Raw genomic sequence first — 21107 nt, forward strand, 5'->3', positions numbered from 1 at the left:
TACACCCCTATGTTAGCTGTCACCTCTGCCACAGAATAGGTTAGATACACCCCTATGTTAGCTGTCATCTCTGCCATAGAATAGGTTAGATACACCCCTATGTTAGCTGCCACTTCAGGCATAGTAATAGAACAAATCGACCCCTGGCCCGCGGGGTTCCACATACAGAAGAGGCTGACCGCTCTGTGACACTTACTGCTCAGCGCTGATGTACTCGTTCTCAATTGGGACACACATAACTTGTCCAACCCTCACACCAAAGCGGATGTCCTCAAACCTCAGCCCCAAGTTCTCTCCGGTAATCGTCAGCCGAGTTCCTCCTTGCCTGGGCCCGGTCTCAGGAGACAGCTATGGGAAACAAACAATATCTGTCATGTAGTAAGTTCACAGCAGGAACGACCAGGCAGAGATCACAGCAATGTCATCAAATGCATTTCTACAAATTGGTATGGGGGAAGGGGGGGGGGGGGTTGTGAACATCAAAGAAGGTCTGGGATGGAGCTTCCCTTCAGAAGACCACTCAATTCTAGAATGAACGCTCTTTTATGACATCCCGCAGTGAAGATCTCCATTCATGAGCCTGCATAGCTGCGTATACCCTCGCCACTGTTATGCCAACGAGCGACATGCAATACTGTGTTGTGATTTATTAAATCACGCTGAAGCACCCCGTCATTAACCAGCCGCGGCTGACGCTACGGCTGCCAACTGAACCCGTAAGCTGGCAGAGCCACCTGCGAACTGTCAATTACAGACGGCTGGAGAGTGGCGGAACACCATCCCCTCGTCTCGCCGCAGAGCCTTGCGGAACATGAACTGCCTGTGGCTTTAATTAGGGAAAGTGCTTTATCCAGGTGCCATTGTGTTCCCTGTTCTTCATACCTGCCTCGCGTTGGGAAGTGACACGGCGTACGGGGTGATTGTGCTTACGACCGGCTGCTCTTTGTGTGGCGGCAGAGACAGTTATGAAGTTGTAACGCTCCCGCTGGGCGCTCTTTCTTACCGCAGGCTGCTGTGTTTTGTACGTTAATGTAAGCAGGCGGGGGGCTCTTTGTAAAACTACACACACTCCTGTTGAGTTTGAACAGCAAAGTGAAACGGAGTCGTTAAGCCCGGGAACCCGAGTGAAACTGCAAGTGCTGTAGAAACACTGCGCCAAGTGGCTCCATGAATATTTTATTGGCAGTGATGTGTGCCAACCCGAGAAGAAAAACAGAAGGATTTGGGTTCAGACACGGATCAGTGTTATGTGCAATAGAAATACACAGACATATTTAGGTATTAACTGTGTGTGTACAGATGTAGCCAGAGTCATTGTTGCCGCAAAGCGCGTGCACGGGCGTACGCATCGCGGCACGCTGCATTATTCACCGGCGGCCAATAGGAATGAATGGGGTGCGCTCGCGACATGGGTGAGCGTGGCTACATCTGTATACACATATATAGCACTCACATGCACTGTATATAGGTGAACGTATGTCAGCGGTGCTCAACATGCGGCCCTCCATTTGTGGAACTACACATCCCAGCATGCCCCGGCAACAGTTTGTGTGCATGTATGTACATATTTATCTATATCTCAATAAATCTCTCTTTATACGTAGCATATAAATACAGTGAATGGCTGTCAGCACTCTGATTGATGGACAGCTCCTACCATCCACCAATCAGCATGCTGATAGCAATTCACTGTCTGGCTGCAGGCTGGGAGGCAGGAGGAGAATGCTGCACTGTGATTGGTGGATAGCTCCTACCATCCACCAATTGGCATGCTGACAGCCATTCACTGTCTGGCAGCAGGCTGGGAGGCAGGAGGAGAATGCTGCACTGTGATTGGTGGATAGCTCCTACCATCCACCAATCGGCATGCTGACAGTCATTCACCGTCTAACTGCAGGCTGGGAGGCAGGTAGAGAATTCTGTGACCACCACCCACCCCTGGTTGAAGGCCCTTAGAATTGTGGGACCCTGGGCAGCTGCCCAGTGTGACTATATGTTAAGATAGCCCTAGATTCATTCTGGGCTAATCCCGCCACCAAATCACACACGTTACACGCCAACATACCAGTCAAAAATCCCAAAGACAACACGCCCTCCCACCCTTTACAATGGCTTCTAAATTAGAGAAAGGCATGAACACCAAAGCCACCAAGAGAGGCCGGGAACACACAGATGACAGGTCGGTCTCAGCTGCCCGAATAAAGCGCAAGAAGTACACAGCACTCGGGATACTGAAAATAAAAGAATTGCAAGCTTTGCTACCAAAGTGAGCAAGCTATCGGGCCAGGTGAAGGGTAAATAGGTCTGTATGGGCGTGAGGAAGGGGAGCTATAGGGTAATGACGGATACATTGGAAAATAAAACTTCTTTTGAGCAAATGTCTACAAACCATTAAAAATCAACACAAAAACCTCCCTTTATATATTAAATTAGCGTTGGGATGAGTGAACGCAGGCCCTGTGCCGGTGCATTAATACTGCATGCACTAATCAAAGCTGCCGCATGTCTGAATAATCTCACAGGGTATCAACAGAAAGCATCTGCTGACAAGAGACTGCTGTAAAGGACTGAATCCCGGCTTCTCTCTTGCCGTGGCCATTGCACGGTCCTGTGTTCCAAGAAGGGAATCTCCGCAGCTTGATGAGACCCATTTAGCAGGATTATCTCCAATAAGGCGGACAGGTGCGGCGTGACAAAGGCAGCATTATGACTGATGAGCAACGGGGTGGTGGCCCAGCAACACCAATAAGCAGCTAATTACGGGCAATTTCACACCAGATTCTGCCTGCCTCCAGAGCGGCCCATCGCTCGTCACACACCTGCGGGCACTAAATGGAATTAATGTCTCCCCGTGCCGGCTGCAGAATCTCATTCTGTGGAATTATGGGGCTCGTTACTGATTTGTCGGTGGGAGCAGGAAGGAGGAAGTGCGATTTATGAGTGCCCACCTTTGATTATATTCACGTTATCTTTTATTTCATTTTTAACTTTTCAGAGTGCATCACCCCGGCTGCAGAAGGAACCGGCTCCGTTGCTGTAAGTACATGTAGCCGGAGCATCACAATCTACCTCCTACCATGCATCAAAAGACAGATAAAGGCAGGGGTTTCCAAACCTGATGCCGTGGCACCCTTTACCGCAGGGCACTTGCAGGGGTGCCACGGGTTGGTGGTCCAGGATCAAATTATTTATCGTCAACGTGATAGGCTACACCAGAGCTGGTGGCTGTGACTGACATGGGTGTGGTATGTCAGGGCAAGAGTTTTAAATTCGACATGCATGTCAGTAACTGCGTCAGCACGGCTGACGTGTCCACATGATAGAGGGCTCCACGAGAACCAGGTCCCAGAGCAGTGTCTTTCAGCTCCTGGCTGTCATGTGATGAGAATTTCTGGTGCAGACAGGTGACTGAATGGCGTACTTGTATGTCAACAAGATGGTGTCAGCATAGTAACTGTGGACCAGGTGACCGGATACTTTAGGCAAAGCATCATGTCAACAGGTCATGTTTTCAGGATTTCTGTCTGCGTGATAGCGGCAAAGTGGATGAACTCACATGTGTGCAGAATCCACAAAACATGACCTGCTGATGGTACTTGAGGTATGGAGAACCCCTGGACTAGATCATCAGCTTTCGACACGCATCAGTGCGGGATGCGCCGCACTAGAAACTACGGGTAGGACTGAACAGCGCATTCTACCAGTAGGTCCAGTAGGCAGTTGGTCGGTCCTGTATGACCCGGACAATGATCTATTTTGTTGTATTTTCAATAAGAGTTTTCAAGGGAGAGAAAGATCGCAACATAAATATTTCCCAGATAAAAACAGGACACTGTGCTTAGAATAAACCATCTGCGGCGGTCTAGCTGCGTTTCCATCTAGTCTCTGAAGTGGGCTTTGTTCCAACAATGGTTCCCCCGGCAGGTACCGCGTAGTAGATATGGATGTTGGCAGGTGAGCACCGGTGCAGTTTCCGGTTCTGGATTACAGCAGAAGAACGCAATCCCCGGTGCACCTGGTAACTAATGCGCACGAGACGCAGGACGCCTAGGATGTACAGAACATATGTCCTGATTCCTCTGTATCCTCACCTGCGCTAAGCCGCCTGGCTTTCTGCTCCCTGAATCAGACATGTTCCCATCCAGGGCTTCTCTCTACCACACGCTCCGATTCCTCCTCCCTGCTCTTCCCTTAATTGGTTTCACAGGGGAACTTTTAAATAAAACAACATTCGCTTCTGAAAAATATAAAATAAAAAAAAACCCCGCCAGGCGCGGGAGGTGTATCACAGGCTGAGGGCCGGGGATTGATCATAGCAGTGATTGGCCACAGGTCTCATCTCACACCGGTGTAACTCATCCCTTAGATATATCACGTACGGACCAGGCTGACCAGTTGCACAATTCCCAAACGTGGGCAATACAGCGACCAGGTCATAGCAATTCTATTTAGCAAGCCTGAGCGCACACAAATAGCAAACGTCAAAAAATGGATGTATGGTCAATATGGCCGACACAAGGAGCACGTTATCCAGATTTCGCCTTGGAACCTCTGGGATGGAATGTGACGTTCCATAATGTGACTAGTACACGCATGACACACGGTGTTATTTTCACCATGGCGTCCCCTCACTGGCAGCTGCGCAGGTACGGGCAGGTCCACGTAAGGGCTGAAATGTGGCACAGCGCTAGGATATTACAATGACACTCCAAAGTGAAGAGACCGCGTCAGCCCACCCCTTCCTGGGATGAGTATATGCCAGTCCTAAGGTGATAATGTCGGCAATTACCACAAATACAAATTTCCAATATGCCTGCCGACCTGCCCACACAAGATCAGTGGCAGAAAGACCATGGCTTATCACAGACCATTCTGGAAGCAATGCCTCGGGAACCACAAATCCCAGCAGAGATGTGTGTTCTATTTGTACATGTGATAAGTAACACATCCAGCATTATTACAACTTTTTCAATATAGCGGACACCGTACCTTGGTGATTTTGGGGTCTGTACAGCGGCTTTGGGGTGTGCTGGCGTGCATCCACGTGCTATCGTACACCGGGCAGTTCTGGCGCAGAGTACATTTCCTCTCGGTCACGCACCAGCCGCACTCGAAGCGTGGATCCGACTTGAGGCACAGGCCGCAGCTTTCCCGCAGTGCTGAGCACTTGTACAGGTGGGCTGCAGGACAAAACAAATGGTCAATACTTCCTCGCATTGCATCCATTAATTAATTACTGATATGGCCTCGCTAATTAGCAACGTATTACAACAAAGGGCCATCGCTGAACATGTAAGGCAGAGAAAAAATAAAATCAAAGAACCCATATGAAATGCTTGAGGCAAAAACAGCGGAGCAACCGGTCCAGTGCCACATGATGCATGAGTTCCCAGGCAGACAGCACTCACCTTGGATGTTCTGTGGGTTATCAATGACAAAATGTCCGTTCCAGACGACGGAGAGGTTCACCGGCAGGTCGCTAATGTCATTTCCCTCATAGGTGTACTGCAAAACAGAAGCAGGACGGTTACCAATCACTTAAACACCACACACACAAAATGGCCGCACTGCGGCCATGCTATGACAGAAATCCCACACTTAAAACTGGATACGAGATGAAGAAAAGTAAAAGGCCTCAAATATAAATGGCTTGAGGCAGTGAGACATGAATTACATTTGCCCTGTGTACTGTTTCATTGTGTTCCAAGTCTCTTGAAATGAAACCAGATTATAAAAGTCATTTTATACCGGATGAGGCTGCAGAGACAGTGCCGGCCATTACAGGCCTCGCCGGCAACTGTCATCCCCTCAGCCGAAGATAAACGGCCTGCTTTATTTACAGCCCTGAAATGGGTTTAAATGGAGACTGGCAGCTAGAAATTAAAATTAGACATCAGGAGGAGACAAAGACGGAAGATAAAAGGCTGAGGGGAGAGTAATGGTTTCGGTATTCTGGCTAGTCTATGCATATTGCATCCTGCTCTCCAGATGCCACCCGTCTTTCCCATGCAGAGGCAGCCATGGTTCTTACAGATTGCAGGTAGGCAGGATTGCAGTCTCTGCGGCCTCATCGCGTGCAGCACCAGCAGCACACAAAGCCTTTTACAAGCCTGACTCCTGAATGAGGCAGCGGAGGGATTTAGCAGTGAACAGCGGAGCACCGTCCTAAGTGAAATTGGCATTTTCAATTTGTACTGTGACAGGTCTCATTTGGGACCCCCGGATCTTCAGAATGCATCAGCCTGCAGCTGTCCGGCCACCTAATGTTCATTTCAACACCTCACTCGTGTCCCCCCCCCCCCAACTCTTCTCTCCCCAGCAATACAGGATTCTGTTGATAGGTAACTTCACAGAACTCGAGTCTCGGAAGAGCCCGGCCTATAGTCGCCTGGGAGACGTAGGGTTAATAAGACCTTTCATAGTCTTTTAGCTCGGGAGCCACAATTCCAATCTATTTCCAATCAGAGTATTTGCAAAGCGGGCAGCAGTCTGGAGAATAGACTTGCTGAGCAGGCAGCATTGGAGAAGCAGTGGAACCCGACCTCACCGGCTAATATCGCCGTTTGAGGGTCTCCTGAGGGCTCCCCCATTCTCTCCCGCACGGTCTCCTGTTACTGTATTGTGTGACACCTTACACAGATATTTCCTGGGTGGAACTGAGCTGCAGCGTTTATAGCTGGGAGTCGATGGGGCAATTCCACCGGTCTACAGAGCTAGCTGGGAAGACGGTATATAGGAGCAAGTCTGGCCGGCTGCAGGTGCACAAAGTGCTGTTGGAACAGGTGTATACAGTAAAACACGCGACACGCAACCATTCGCTATCACAATGCAAGACTAAACGTTTAGGAGCCAACACAGGTACAGTCATAAATACGCTGAACAGACAGAAACAGCGTCGCTGATCGCGTCAGCCTCCAAGGGCTGCAGGCGTCTGTGCGTTAGAATCTGCACTGAGCGTTACTTTATCACAAAGCTGTTTCTCCTATGGCCCAAAAACCTAAACGGTAGTTCCCAGCAATACTGGGGACAAAGAGGGTGCGAATGCGCTGGGGAAACGGCCGCCATTGTAGCAGGCACTGATGTGCCCCAAAGAGAAAATGTACTGGGAAAGATAAAAATGCAGTTTCTCACTGGCAAACACAATTACAGCGAGACCTGGACGCTCCTCGACGTTGCAGTCTTCCCAGTAATACTAATCTGTTTACTTCAGTTCTATCCATCCTGAGTGCGGTGTCGGTAAGAGCGCTTCCTGGCTTGACCATTTAACTCGTTGATTGCTAAGCTGTCAATATCATTTTGCAGCGCCGGAGAGGCTCGCATTCCGTCATATGACAAAGTGACAAGCCGTAATTCGGAGATAATGATGCCGTGAATTACTTACAGAGAGATCGGGCAGGCCAGGAGGTCAAAATGAATCCTGAATTGCAGTCTTCCCGCTGCACTGGCTGTGGCAGCAAATGAGATTACATTCCCTCCCAACAAGAACCCAGGGATTGCCCTGCCTGACACATTAACGGAGGCGGATTAACAGAGGAACGAGACCAGTTTGCAGAACATCTCATACGCGTGAGCAGACTGGGAAGAGAGCAGCCGTACAGACGGGGCTGAGGAAGGGCCAAGCTCTGCCCGGAGCACGGGAATAAGAATCTCAGAACTCATTCTATACTGCCGATCTAAAACCTTTCATCTGAAATCAGCCATTAAAATAAAAAATAAAAAAAATGAACATTTTTCTTTTTTTGTATTGATCATCAGGTAAAATACTGTAATTTACAATTTACAAATGCCGGCTAAAAAAACCAGATTGTATTTGAGAAAATGTATGTAGGTCAATAAGTGGAAACTATCTTTCCCCAACCTTTCATTCCGCAATATAAGAAGCTGCACGGTGCTATACCGTCAGATATAATACGCTCACACAAGCAGGGCCCTCCGCCCTTTCTACACAATTATGATACTTATAATATATAAATTCACATAGATATATATGTACTTATGTTTCCTGATGTCAGGTTCATCCCCTTGTACAGCCCCACGGGACCCTTGCGACGCCTTATAACACATATTCCCAATGTTTTCTCTCTCTTCTCCCTGATGTCCTGTGTCTCACATCATATAATAGATGCTGCTGCGGTGTTATCCGGCTGGACACACCCTGGCCGGAGAACCCCACATCTGCCCTGGGGAGGTGATGGCATGCTCTGCCGTACGCTAACAGTCCGCAGCGCCCTCCAGTCACCGGGGTTAGCCACCTCGGCTATTCCGAGGGATCACTCACTCCGAGCTCACAAGAAACACATCGGTCTTGTATCCGGAGGCTTACCCTGCAGATGGCTGTCATTAGCAAGTTTCACTTTCAAAGCAGAGCAGATCAAGTCTATACACAGAGGGAAAGCGCCATCGCCCTTGAAACGGACAATTACAGCCACAAGGAACCAGAAAAAAATGAATTCCAGATCCTGTGTTCAAAGTCAGCTACACGGTGTCTGGTACTTACACATTTCTTGCTGGATTCTTACTAATGCTCTGTTGTCAGGGGAGATTAGTCTCATTCTTGCTGGCGTCTATTGAGGCTAAACACATGCACGTTTAAAATAAATAAATAAATAAATAAATAATGTATATATATGTGTATGTGTATATATATATATATATATATATATATATATATATATATATACATACACACATACATACACATATACACACACACACATACACACAGGGAAAGGGGGAGAAACACGAACGGGAACGCTCATGTCCGCACTAAAAGTGACACAGCACCGCCGGGACCTAGAAGACAACACCAGGAACAGGTACGAAGCCACCAAGGACAGGTTGTCAACAATCCATGTCAAATCATCCAGGTAGACATGAGGAATCTCAACATAGTCACATGGTGGCATGCTGCATGTCGGCAGTTTACCCCTGTCGACATACGTGTTGACCAATCATACCAATCCCCGACAGCACACGGAAGAATATTAAACCATATTTTATGTTGTTTAAAAGTTCCTTTTCATTGCGTTACGCCTCCAGCCTTGCGCCACTCAGGTACAAGTACCCGCTTACTACCACGCCCTTCACACTACCACCACCACCACCAACAGGGAGTCAGGACAAGGTTGGAAACATACACCGAATGCCGACATTTGCACCTACTTATACTGCATAGCGCAATAATGAGGACGCACCTCTGTACGTATTCATCTGATCTGGTATTTGTTGGTCCCCAGAAAGCGAGGAGAGAACGGGGGTGCACTACCAGTACCAGTATCACCACCTACTGCAGCTGTGGGTCCTTTCCTCAGGGGACTTCCCTGTTTTACTCCCAGTATACTGATCACGTCCCCTGACAGACAAAATGGCTACGTGAAAACCGCCACTTCCTATCACCGATCTGCCGCTTTGGTCGCACAGCCGCCGACTACAGCACGGCATACCGGTGTGCGCATGCGCTCCTATTATGAGAGCTTGCAGCACTTATTTCACGCCACATACACTCTGCATACGGGCTTTTGTTTAACTCTGCATCTCCCCCCTCCACGTAATGCAATGCTTTGGTATTTTGCGCCATGAGAAAAATTTAACTCCGCCACGTCAGGTATTTTTTGTTCTGAGATTGCCTCTGTTTCGCACTGCCAATGCGATAAAAGCACAAAGTACGCCTGCCCTAGTGGATTTGCAGCAAGGACGCTACTCTAAATAAAAGGCAAGAGGCCAGGTACCGTTACGACTGAGGTGCGCCATGCCTCCTGCCTCGCAACACGGAGCAAATTTACACTGCCACGATTGGGAGTCTAGTGCAAATTCAAAGCCCTGAGTGCACTACAATCCGATATCTGTGCGACTGTAATTCGAAAAAGGCGCTGAAGTGCGAAAAAGTCCTAAACTAGCTATTTGTGGTGTCTAAGGTCACGCCATGCATCTTGCGCCATATACTGCAAAAACGCTTGGTGCAGTAGAACACATCTGTCTGTAACCGCGCATTCCCCAGCTTCCGCTGCCCCCTGGTAAATACATCATTAAATATTTTATAAAGTATATTGTGCTTACAAACCAACTCCCTGTAGAGTTCCGGGCCTACCAGACATTTCTTACAGGAAATCCGTCGCAGGCCGTTCTTGCCCCACCTGCATTATTGGTTTCATGTAAAGAAAACAACTGTTCAATATTAAAATCCCTCCGAGAGGGATCCATTACCTGTACATACTATTCATAACCGAGGCATTAAGTGAGCATGTAGTAGTGTATGCGCTCAGAATAAAGCACTTAACCACATGACATTACTGAGGAAATTGGGACTCATATTGACGGAAACAAATTAAATACATTGAAAGCATTTGGAGAAGATTTATTAAAATCACAAAGTCAACATTTTGTTCCATGACTGAGATTGTTGAGCTGGTAAAGCGGATGCACGCTAATTATTACCTCAGAAAAGGCAACGGTTCCTTAAATATGCCACAGTTTGCATATCCCTACATGGACATTTTTGATTGGCTGTAATCACCATCCAATAGAAAGTGAGCTCGTACTCTTCCACAGGATGTAACTTTTTACTTAAGTGGCCGCTGCGAGACAAGTAAACCCCTATGGACTACAAATTACCTTACTGCTGCCAACACTGCATGACGAACGCAAATTGTTCGATTAAAAGGGATTCGGCAGCTTGAACAACGCAATAAATTTATTTTTGTCAGGGGAAAAAAACACACACACACAGTTGTAGGGGATAATGCTTAGTAGCTCATCTGAATAAAAGGAGGGGAGGGGGAAAAATAGAATATAAACACTATCAACAAATTAAATACATTATTGTGATTTAGGGGCTTTGTGTCATGTTTATTGGAAATGCCTCCAGAATTAATTTGAGGATTTATCGCCAGTGATGTTATGAAAAGCAGATGCGTGCCGGTGTAGATTTATGTTCCGCACTAGCGGCAAAATACATTTACCAGGAGATAAGAGCACAGACCCCCAACACAGTGGGTGAGAGGGGTAATAAAATGGCTGCCGTGTTTCGTCAAGAGAGGGGACACCACCTTTACTAAAGGGGAGCCAAAATATACTTATAAGACAGGATGATTTAGAATGAACACATCACATAGATTGTAAACCCTATGGCCAAGTGGATTAGTGCTGCAAACACCAGGTGCTCAAAAACATTCTTCCAGCCACTGAGCTGTAGCCGAACGTTCTGGGTACAAACGGCGACACTTCCTGCTGCCAATCAAAATTATCTACATCCAAGCTAGGTGGCGCTCACTAGATTGTGCACCGGTTAGCCAGCCGCCTGCACGCTTATCCGCCTGCACTATGTTCCTAATTAGGGCAGAGCATCTAAACTACAAGCTCAAAAAAGCAGAATGCTCGGCTGCAATTGTCTCTGCGCTCCAAATGTAAAATATGTTGTACCCCCTCAGTCTCCTCTCCGTATGCTGGATATAATTCTCAGCCTCCTCTCCGTATGCTGGATATAGTTCTCAGCCTCCTCTCCGTATGCTGGATATAGTTCTCGGCCTCCTCTCCGTATGCTGGATATAGTTCTCAACCTCCTCTCCATGTGCTGGATATAGTTCTCAGCCTGCTCTCCGTATGCTGGATATAGTTCTCGGCCTCCTCTCCGTATGCTGGATATAGTTCTCAATCTCCTCTCCATGTGCTGGATATAGTTCTCAGCCTGCTCTCCGTATGCTGGATATAGTTCTCAATCTCCTCTCCGTGTACTGGATATAGTTCTCAGCCTGCTCTCCGTATGCTGGATATAGTTCTCGGCCTCCTCTCCGTATGCTGGATATAGTTCTCGGCCTCCTCTCCGTATGCTGGATATAGTTCTCGGCCTCCTCTCCGTATGCTGGATATAGTTCTCGGCCTCCTCTCCGTATGCTGGATATAGTTCTCGGCCTCCTCTCCGTATGCTGGATATAGTTCTCGGCCTCCTCTCCATGTGCTGGATATAGTTCTCGGCCTCCTCTCCGTATGCTGTATATAGTTCTCAACTTCCTCTCCATGTGCTGGATATAGTTCTCAGCCTGCTCTCCGTATGCTGGATATAGTTCTCAGCCTGCTCTCCGTATGCTGGATATAGTTCTCAGCCTGCTCTCCGTATGCTGGATATAGTTCTCAGCCTGCTCTCCGTATGCTGGATATAGTTCTCGGCCTCCTTTCCGTATGCTGGATATAATTCTCATCCTCCTCTCCGTATGCTGGATATAATTCTCAGCCTCCTCTCCGTATGCTGGATACAATTCTCATCCTCCTCTCCGTATGCTGGATATAATTCTCAGCCTCATCTCTGTATGCTGGATATAATGCTCAGCCTCCTCTCCGTATGCTGGATATAATTATCATCCTCCTCTCTATGCTGGATAGAATTCTCAGCCTCCTCTCCGTATGCTGGATATAATTATCATCCTCCTCTCTATGCTGGATATAATTCTCAGCCTCCTCTGCGTACGCTGGATATAATTCTCAGCCTCCTCTCCGTATGCTGGATATAAATCTCAGCCTCCTCTCCGTATGCTCGATTTAATTCTCAGCCTCCTCTCCGTATGCTGGATATAATTCTCAGCCTCCTCTCCATGCTGGATACCAAGGTCTGTTGTTATTTCTAGGTATCCATTTTTATACTTTGCATTGTCACATTTCAGAGACACTGTACAATGCACATGTATAAATCCTTCATTTTCTATAACAAGTAAGATACTGTACACCCACACACACAGTGTACAACGTCTCGTGTGCACGTGCCTATATCACCCAGAACTGCAGACAAGCGGACGGGGACCATCACCCCCCCCCCCCCCCCCCCCCCCACACACACACACACACACCTCATGCAGACGTGGTGCACATACATGCAGATGTGTCCTATTTTTCTGCAGCTGATGACCTCAGCTCCTTGCGAGCTGAATGGGGCCAGCGGTAACGTACAGGGTGTCTCTGCGGAGCTAGGCTGCAATTCATCATCATTTTATCTGCACAAATTTAATTGGATCCTATCAAATTCTCCTGATTCTCCCTCCTCACTTTAAAGCGCGGCTGAGAGCAAGATAAATGTGACGGCCGCATTGAGAGGGAGAACGAGAAGAGAAGGGGGAGCGAGAGAGGGGGGAGAATAACAAGGTCTTCACCAGAATTTTCTGGGGTTTTGTATTTGAACGCTCAATATAAAATAAGTAAAAAAAAAATGCAGCATTACAGAAAACTCGTCGCCTGCAGGTTAAATGAGACTCTGGGCATGTATGGGGGAGACTTCTATTATAGCTAAACCTCTAAGGTGCAAAGAAAGCAAATTCAATAGCCTCTCTCTATTGTGTGGATGTGAGAGTATATATATATATATATATATATATATATATATATATATATATATATATGTATATAATACATTTACATACACATGCACTTATATTTAAGTATGAATGTTTAACGGGGTTTTCCACCTCCAGATGACTAATTTATTAATAGTTGTTTATCTCCGTTGCCCGGGGATACTGCACAGAGCTGCTTTCTGGGTAAAGCTCTGCCTTGTCCCCAAGGTAATAAAAGAGAAGTGACTGGTGATGTAAATATAGTTAAAGAGCGATATACTGTATTTAGCAATGCTGCAGCAGGACATAACAACCAACGCATTAAAGTCAGATAAATGTGGGGGGAAAAACATTTAAATGTTTCATACATTTATTAGGGTGGAATTCAATTGTTTGAAAAGTCAGTTGGGTGTCTGTTTGTTCCTATCTAATAGACAGGTAAAAACAGACACCCAACTGACTTTTCAAACAATTGAATACCCCCTTTAGAATGATAAAACGTAAACTGAAAAATAACACGCACAGCACCCATTCCCAATACGGGGTCTGATACTGGGGGGAATTCAGTTATTTTCTTACGCCCGCAGCTCCCATCTAAATTGACAACTGGGTGGCCACATGTTTAAAGTGATGGGAGCTAGTCAACGGTTTGCGCCGATGGCCGTGAATACCGAGGGCGCCCATTATTTATGCTTGCACCTTCCAGAGGTAGCAAGAAGAAATCTGCCCTGAAGATGTGCTCTAGCGGTGCGAAACTGCTGCTTTGTCAGCAAACCCAATACTGCATGGGTTTAGCGGTTTTACGCCACCAGACCCCCTAGTACTAATACCACCTCCAGCTCTATATCTCAGCAGAGAGCGTTGTCTCTCTCCACTTAATAACTCAACCGCGGCACACACGCCCAGCTACAGAACGGAATATTGTCTGAATTTCCCCTCTCTGAGTCAGATGTAAGTGGAGATGCAGACCTCTGCAACCTGCTCACATAACATAAAAAGCAATCGCTGCCTGCGCCGGCCCGTAGAGGGCCATCGCTGCCTGCGCCGGCCCGTAGAGGGCCATCGCTGCCTGCGCCGGCCCGTAGAGGGCCATCGCTGCCTGCGCCGGCCCGTAGAGGGCCATCGCTGCCTGCGCCGGCCCGTAGAGGGCCATCGCTGCCTGCGCCGGCCCGTAGAGGGCCATCGCTGCCTGCGCCGGCCCGTAGAGGGCCATCGCTGCCTGCGCCGGCCCGTAGAGGGCCATCGCTGCCTGCGCCGGCCCGTAGAGGGCCATCGCTGCCTGCGCCGGCCCGTAGAGGGCCATCGCTGCCTGCGCCGGCCCGTAGAGGGCCATCGCTGCCTGCGCCGGCCCGTAGAGGGCCATCGCTGCCTGCACCTGCCCGTAGAGGGCAATAGCTGCCTGCGCCGGCCCGTAGACAACAATTGGTGCCTGCACCTGCCCATAGAAAACAATCGGTGCCAGCGTCTGCAGCTGCCTGCGCCTGCCCATAGAAAACAATCGGTGCCTGCACCTGCCCATAGAAAACAATCGGTGCCTGCACCTGCCCATAGAAAACAATCGGTGCCAGCGTCTGCCCACAGAAATCAATCGCTGCCTGCGCCTGCCCATAGAATGCAATCGCAGCCTGCGCCTGCCCATAGAATGCAATCGCTGCCTGCGCCTGCCCATAGAAGGCAATCGCTGCCTGCGCCTGCCATTAGAATGCAATCGCTGCCTGCGCCTGCCCATAGAATGCAATCGCTGCCTGCGCCTGCCCTTAGAATGCAATCGCTGCCTGCGCCTGTCCAAAGAGTGCAATCGCTGCCTGCGCCTGCCCATAGAATGCAATCGCTGTCTGCGCCTGCCCTTAGAAGGCAATCGCTGCCTGCGCCTGCCCTTAGAAGGCAATCGCTGCCTGCGCCTGCCCTTAGAAGGCAATCGCTGCCTGCGCCTGCCCATAGAAAGCAATCGCTGCCTGCGCCTGCCCATAGAAGGCAATCGCTGCCTGCGCCTGCCCATAGAAGGCAATCGCTGCCTGCGCCTGCCCTTAGAAGGCAATCGCTGCCTGCGCCTGCCCTTAGAAGGCAATCGCTGCCTGCGCCTGCCCATAGAAAGCAATCGCTGCCTGCGCCTGCCCATAGAAGGCAATCGCTGCCTGCTCCTGCCCATAGAAGGCAATCGCTGCCTGCGCCTGCCCATAGAAGGCAATCTCTGCCTGCGCCTGCCCATAGAAGGCAATCGCTGCCTGCTCCTGCCCATAGAAATAAATCAGTGCCTGCACCTGCCCATAGAAAGCAATCGCTGCCTGCACCTGCAATTACTGACTTTGCATGCGTCGGACAACGCATTCTGATACGGACAGAGATTGCAGGGGCAGATGAAATGACTCTCCATTGGCAGATCACTCTCTCCATGAAATGGGCGATTGTTGGAGGTAAGAGGAGTCAACCATGAGACTGCATGTATCTGCATTCAGGGAGTGCAGTGGGTGTGTAAGCAGCGTGCGGACACAGACACCAATTGCAGATGAATCTCCTGCCCCCAGAATGTGTGTGTGTGTGTGTGTGTGTGGGGGGGGGGGGGGGGGGGGTAAAGACGGTGGCTCCGGACATAATAGCAATGTGCACGCAGATGCACGGATACTCCGCACGCACGGACGGATACGTGCATTACACAGGCTGGCGCAGATGCACCTGATTCGGTCATACGTAGAGTATAGGAACAGGAATAGATTTCAGTAAAAGATTTCCTTTAGAAAAGATACTGAAGGACAATTGGCGCAAATCAGGTTGCGGAGCGATGGGAGATATGTCTAAGGGTCTGTAAAGGGAGACTTCGAGGAGGACAATATCATCTACAGGAGGGGTCAGCAACGTTTGGCACTCCAGCTGCTCGGGTACTACACATCCCAGCCTGTCCTGACACAGTTGTAGCATGACCCAACAGTAAGACTGTGGCAGGGCACGCTGGGATATGTAGTACCTGAGCAGCTGCAGTGCCAGATGATGTCCAATCCTGCTCCAGAATCCGCAAAATCATCTGAAAACGATCGGTATAAAGGATAAATAATGGAGTTACGATGGGAGGAGGCTTCTCAAAGTGTTAAAAGAACTATAAGTCCCAGCCAGCAAAGGCATTCAAATGTTTACACAGCAGCTAGAAATCAATGGGTTGCACAATTCTGCTCTAAGAGAGCAAGTGCCACTACATAATATTAATATTCTGCATATACCTGTATTATATAGGAGACTCTGAATGATATTTATGAAATAACCGGAATGATTATACACCAGACTGTACTAAATGCCCCTGCAGCAGCCGCTACGCTAGCAGGGAGGTGCGTCTCTATGTAACCTGGCAACCCCTGCGGGCTGGCACTAATACACGCAGAGGTTGCGGAAACCCACCAGCATTAGTTGCCACTTCTGATTGGCTGATTGTGAATTTCAGGGTTGAAAAAAAAAAAAAAAAGTTTGTTCAAATATAAAGATAGATAGATAGATAGATAGATAGATAGATAGATAGATAGATAGATAGATAGATAGATAGATAGATAGATAGATAGATCGATCTCTATCTCCGGACCCTAGGTCAACAGTGTCAAGGTCGACGCCCGTTAGTCGACAGTGAGTAGGTAGACACATGAAACAGGTCAACACGGCCATTAGGTCGACATGGAAAAAGGCCGACATGAGTTTTTCACAATTTTTTTTTATTACTTTTTCATACTTTACGATCCACGTGGACTACAATTGGGAACGGTAACCTGTGCAATGGTAGCGGAGCGAGGTATCTTGCCCGAAGCATGGCGAGCCATGCGAGGGGATACGGTGCACTAATTGGGGTTCCCGGTCACTTTACGAAGAAAACGACACCAAAAACACATAAAAAAAACTCATGTTGACCGTTTTTCCATGTCGACCTTGTTCGTGTCGACCCATTTCCTGTGTCGACCTTGCCACTGTCAACACTCGAGTCCCATACATACATACATTTTTTTTTTTAGTTTTTCTTGTTGAATCCTGCTTCTTATATTAATGCTGTGAAACATTACTGTGTTAGAGACCTTGATAAACCATGTTTTCTAACCATGATTTTTTATTTTACATCTTTCAATAAAAACTAGTTTTTAACCGCTTATTCTTCTTATTACATCTAAATATATGCAGATAGGCTAAACATATTAAAACATACACAAGTGCACTCAGATCTCTCAATAGGAATGAAGGTTTGGAATTGAAATAATAATGAAGATTAAACTATGAGGTGTATTGCCTCTTTAATGTGTTAGAGTCGTTTACCCTTTAAGATTGAGAATGTTAGTTGTGGTTTTCTCCTGTCCTATAGGATTGTTAGGGGAGGAATTTGTAGTGTGTTAACTGATGCTAGGCAGATTTAGTACCACTCTGATCTGGTTCACCCTCCCTATATCTCTGGTGTGTGTGTGTGTGTTTACTGTATTGGTTCAGCTCACTCAAATGAAGACCACAAGCAACAATAATATGGAATAATACAAGAGTGATTCCCTTATAATAGGCATTTTTTAAGGCGTTGTGCCTGTACTGATTAAACCAGCCAACCCTGGTGGATTCCCTTCTGAATGATTTTGTGGGTGTATGTTACACTAGAATGAGGTTTACCTACTTTCATTGGTACAGTCAGACACAAACATGGCGTACACGCTACCAGCAATGTATCGTGAGACGCCTCAGACTCCGCATACGAGTGTAAATACGCTCTTCTTACATGCACATATTTGGACACTTTTTTTTGGCCTCAGACTCATTATTTTGCAGACTGCAGCGAGTCCTGAATTAATAATGAAACTAAAGACTTGTTAATCGGAGATAAATTTCCGCTATCCGATGTTCCACGCACAGATTTCTAGGTTTAAGTCATCTTCAGAAGTGTAAGGGTTAAGCCACGAGGATTACGGATTTAGAGCATTAATCATTGGGCATCAATAAGAATAGCATGCCAGTAATCAGGTGCTCAGATGTACAACGCCAGGAGCCACCAACACACACGCAGGGAGGAAAGATCTGCAGAGCGGGCAGACAGCAGAGGAGGCGGCAGGCCGGGCAGCTTGGAACATCAGCCATCCCCAGAGACACCTTGTCCATCAATACGTTAGATCTGTATTTTCTTGGCTGGAGAGCTTTGCAAACACAATTAATCTACTGAGGTTTGGCGAAGAGAACCTTCTTTCATAGATTTCACGCTCTCATTGACCCGGCTTCAGAGCTCTGCGAGGCACGGCGTGGTATCTCCCTGGGACATTGGAAGACCTTCTACCCCGAACACACACACGCACTCCTCTAACTAGCAGCAGAGAGCCCCCCATCTGCTGGCCCTGCCGAAATACAACATTTACATAAACATCAGATTACCAATGAGCCTTCAGATAGAGCACAGACCCGGCAGCCTCCAATCTGTACTATACATACGAAGCAGATATTTAGTATATAGATATTTAGTGTAGTCGATATAAAATACACCTGCATCTTAGATGGCCGTGTGGAGCGCTGCTTTTGATAGGCCTGAAATACAGGGAATTCTGGGAAACAATGATAAAAAGCACTACAGGAGTCGCAGGGCGACAAAAAGATCTTGTGGGCATTAAAATATGTAAAATCAAAGTTTAATGTAGTCTAATGATGAGCCCCTGTTCTAGTCTCAAGTCCACAGCACCCTTCCATTATAACGGCTGCTGAACATGAACGTAACATAAGGGCCCTTCACCACCACTCTCCCCTCTGTGTCACCCCTGTCTGCACCACCTCTTTAGAATGTAAGCTCTCACGAGCAGGGCCCTCTTCCCTAATGCGCCTTCCCCTCACTCACTTTTTACTAGAGAGGAGTGGGTTCGGTTTTACTCGGATTTACCCCAATTTCCTTACTGGCTATCGGACGTCATGTGTTCTGGTTAGCCAATAAGAAAATTCCAGAAAATAAGAAATGGCGATAATTCTGGCGTAAAGAACAGAGTAAATCCGAACCCGCTCATCTCTACTTTTTACCACCTCCTCCCCACTGCTAACACCACATCATAAGCCCTGCTGCTTACGTGGGTATTATGACCGCTGGTGCAGCAATGTATATAAACCATATCCTGAACTGTAAGTCACTGCTTTCCTGTTTTGTTCATACTAGTTTTGTACTTTGTAAGGCGCTGCAGACCCTTTGTGGCGCCATATAAAAGATCTTTTTTTTCTCATCTGGAACGACATTTAGGGGTCTATTCATGAAGCAGTGAAAAGTGTGGAGAAGTGAACCAGTGGAGAAGTTTCCCATGGCAACCAATCAGCTGCTCCGTACAATTGTATAGTATGCAAATTATAAATGTTACGTCAATGCTGATTGGTTGTCATGGGCAACTTCTCCACTGGTTCACTTCTCCACTCTTATCACTGCTTCATGAATAGACCACTTAGAGACCACTGGGATAAACCATCATTTAAAATCTTCCTCATAGCAGCGTCTAACAAGCGCCTTCACAATGCAATTACTGACCTGCGATGTATCACTGCCGAGCGTACGGACGCAGCATTTACCATACAGGGAGCTATGTAAAATACACGCAATATCTCTGTACGCACAAGACAGGCAGACGGCAATATTATTCCCTTGTAGCTACACAACCACGAACAGAAACAGCCGGGATCACAAACTTCTACTACGTAATATTTTTTTCTCCTGAATTTATATCATATTCAGGACGGTTTTAGTTGTGCTTTAATTTGCTGCTGTTTTGTAATCATAAAAGCCTGTGTGTGCCTCTGGGATGTAAACACTATGTAAATAGGTTTATTAAGAGAAAAAAAACAGACGGCGTAAATCTGCTTTATGTGCGAGAAACCACTCGCCTAGCTATAAATAAATATTGTGGTACTACATAGCGCACAGGCCGGCCAATGAGGAAATTAGGAACAAGCACAATTCAAAATCTCTTTTCAAACAATGCTGCAGATATAAAGTATCTGGAGTGGTTCTCAACTTCAGCCCTCAAGTATTCTCAGCAGGTCATGTTTTCAGGATTTTTTGTCTATGGAAGCAGGTGGGATAATTACTGACCTAGCAAAATAAGATTACCTCACATGTGCAGAGATCCAGAACACATGACCTGCCGGTGGTACTCGAGGACCGGAGTTGAGATCCACTGTTGTAGGCCGTATGCTCGCTCCACTGGGGCATGTGTGGGACCACAGAAAGGTCCATTATTCAGTAATAAAGATATTCTTAAATGATCTCAAATTAGCCAATACTATGGTTTCCCTACACCCTAAGCCTATAGCCAGCCCCCAAACATCATATACCGCAATTCAAAAAATAATTCCAGTCAGCAATATGGATTGGGAATACATCTCATACCCAGTAATAATCCACTGGGGCTGGCGACATATGGCAAAGCCAAGCAGAGAGGCGGTGGATCAGAATCCTTTCAAACATAGCCCCCCCCTCCAATAAAGCCTTTCTCCAATGTAATTGTGTGTCACCCTCCTGCCACCTCAGGACCCCTTCTCCCCGGCTGTCCCCAGGACGGTCTGTACAGCTAATCTCGCCGGCTGAGCTGGATGTGTGCGGAATAGAAGATACTGCTGATTTCAGGATACGGCCGCTGTCTTGTCTTATGGACCGTCTTGAGTTTTTAATCATTTTCTGGCTGATAACAAAACAGGTTTCCTTGGTGTATAAGAGCAATGATACTGCGCCCCCAGCCACTCACAGTTACACATCATTAAAAAGTACTTGTGAGATAGTCGACTTGTGTCAAAGGGTTTAAATGACAGGAAAAAAAAAACGCCAAGGAA

At 47.4% G+C, this 21107-nt stretch overlaps 1 protein-coding gene across 5 annotated transcripts in view; it reads right to left on the bottom strand.

Moving 5' to 3' along the window:
- Positions 1–21107, bottom strand: part of PLXNA1 (plexin A1) — a 293840-nt gene that overhangs the window by 55611 nt on the left and 217122 nt on the right. For all 5 annotated transcript variants that reach the window (XM_063941209.1, XM_063941212.1, XM_063941211.1 and 2 more), the window contains exons 11-13: positions 5409–5505; positions 4990–5180; positions 197–348 (exon numbers count right to left, since the gene is read on the bottom strand). In XM_063941209.1, the coding sequence (XP_063797279.1) occupies positions 197–348; positions 4990–5180; positions 5409–5505 (440 nt within the window). The remainder of the gene's footprint in view (positions 1–196; positions 349–4989; positions 5181–5408; positions 5506–21107) is intronic.

This window comes from Pseudophryne corroboree, chromosome 9 (assembly GCF_028390025.1).
Source record: "Pseudophryne corroboree isolate aPseCor3 chromosome 9, aPseCor3.hap2, whole genome shotgun sequence".
NCBI classification, from domain to species: domain Eukaryota; kingdom Metazoa; phylum Chordata; class Amphibia; order Anura; family Myobatrachidae; genus Pseudophryne; species Pseudophryne corroboree.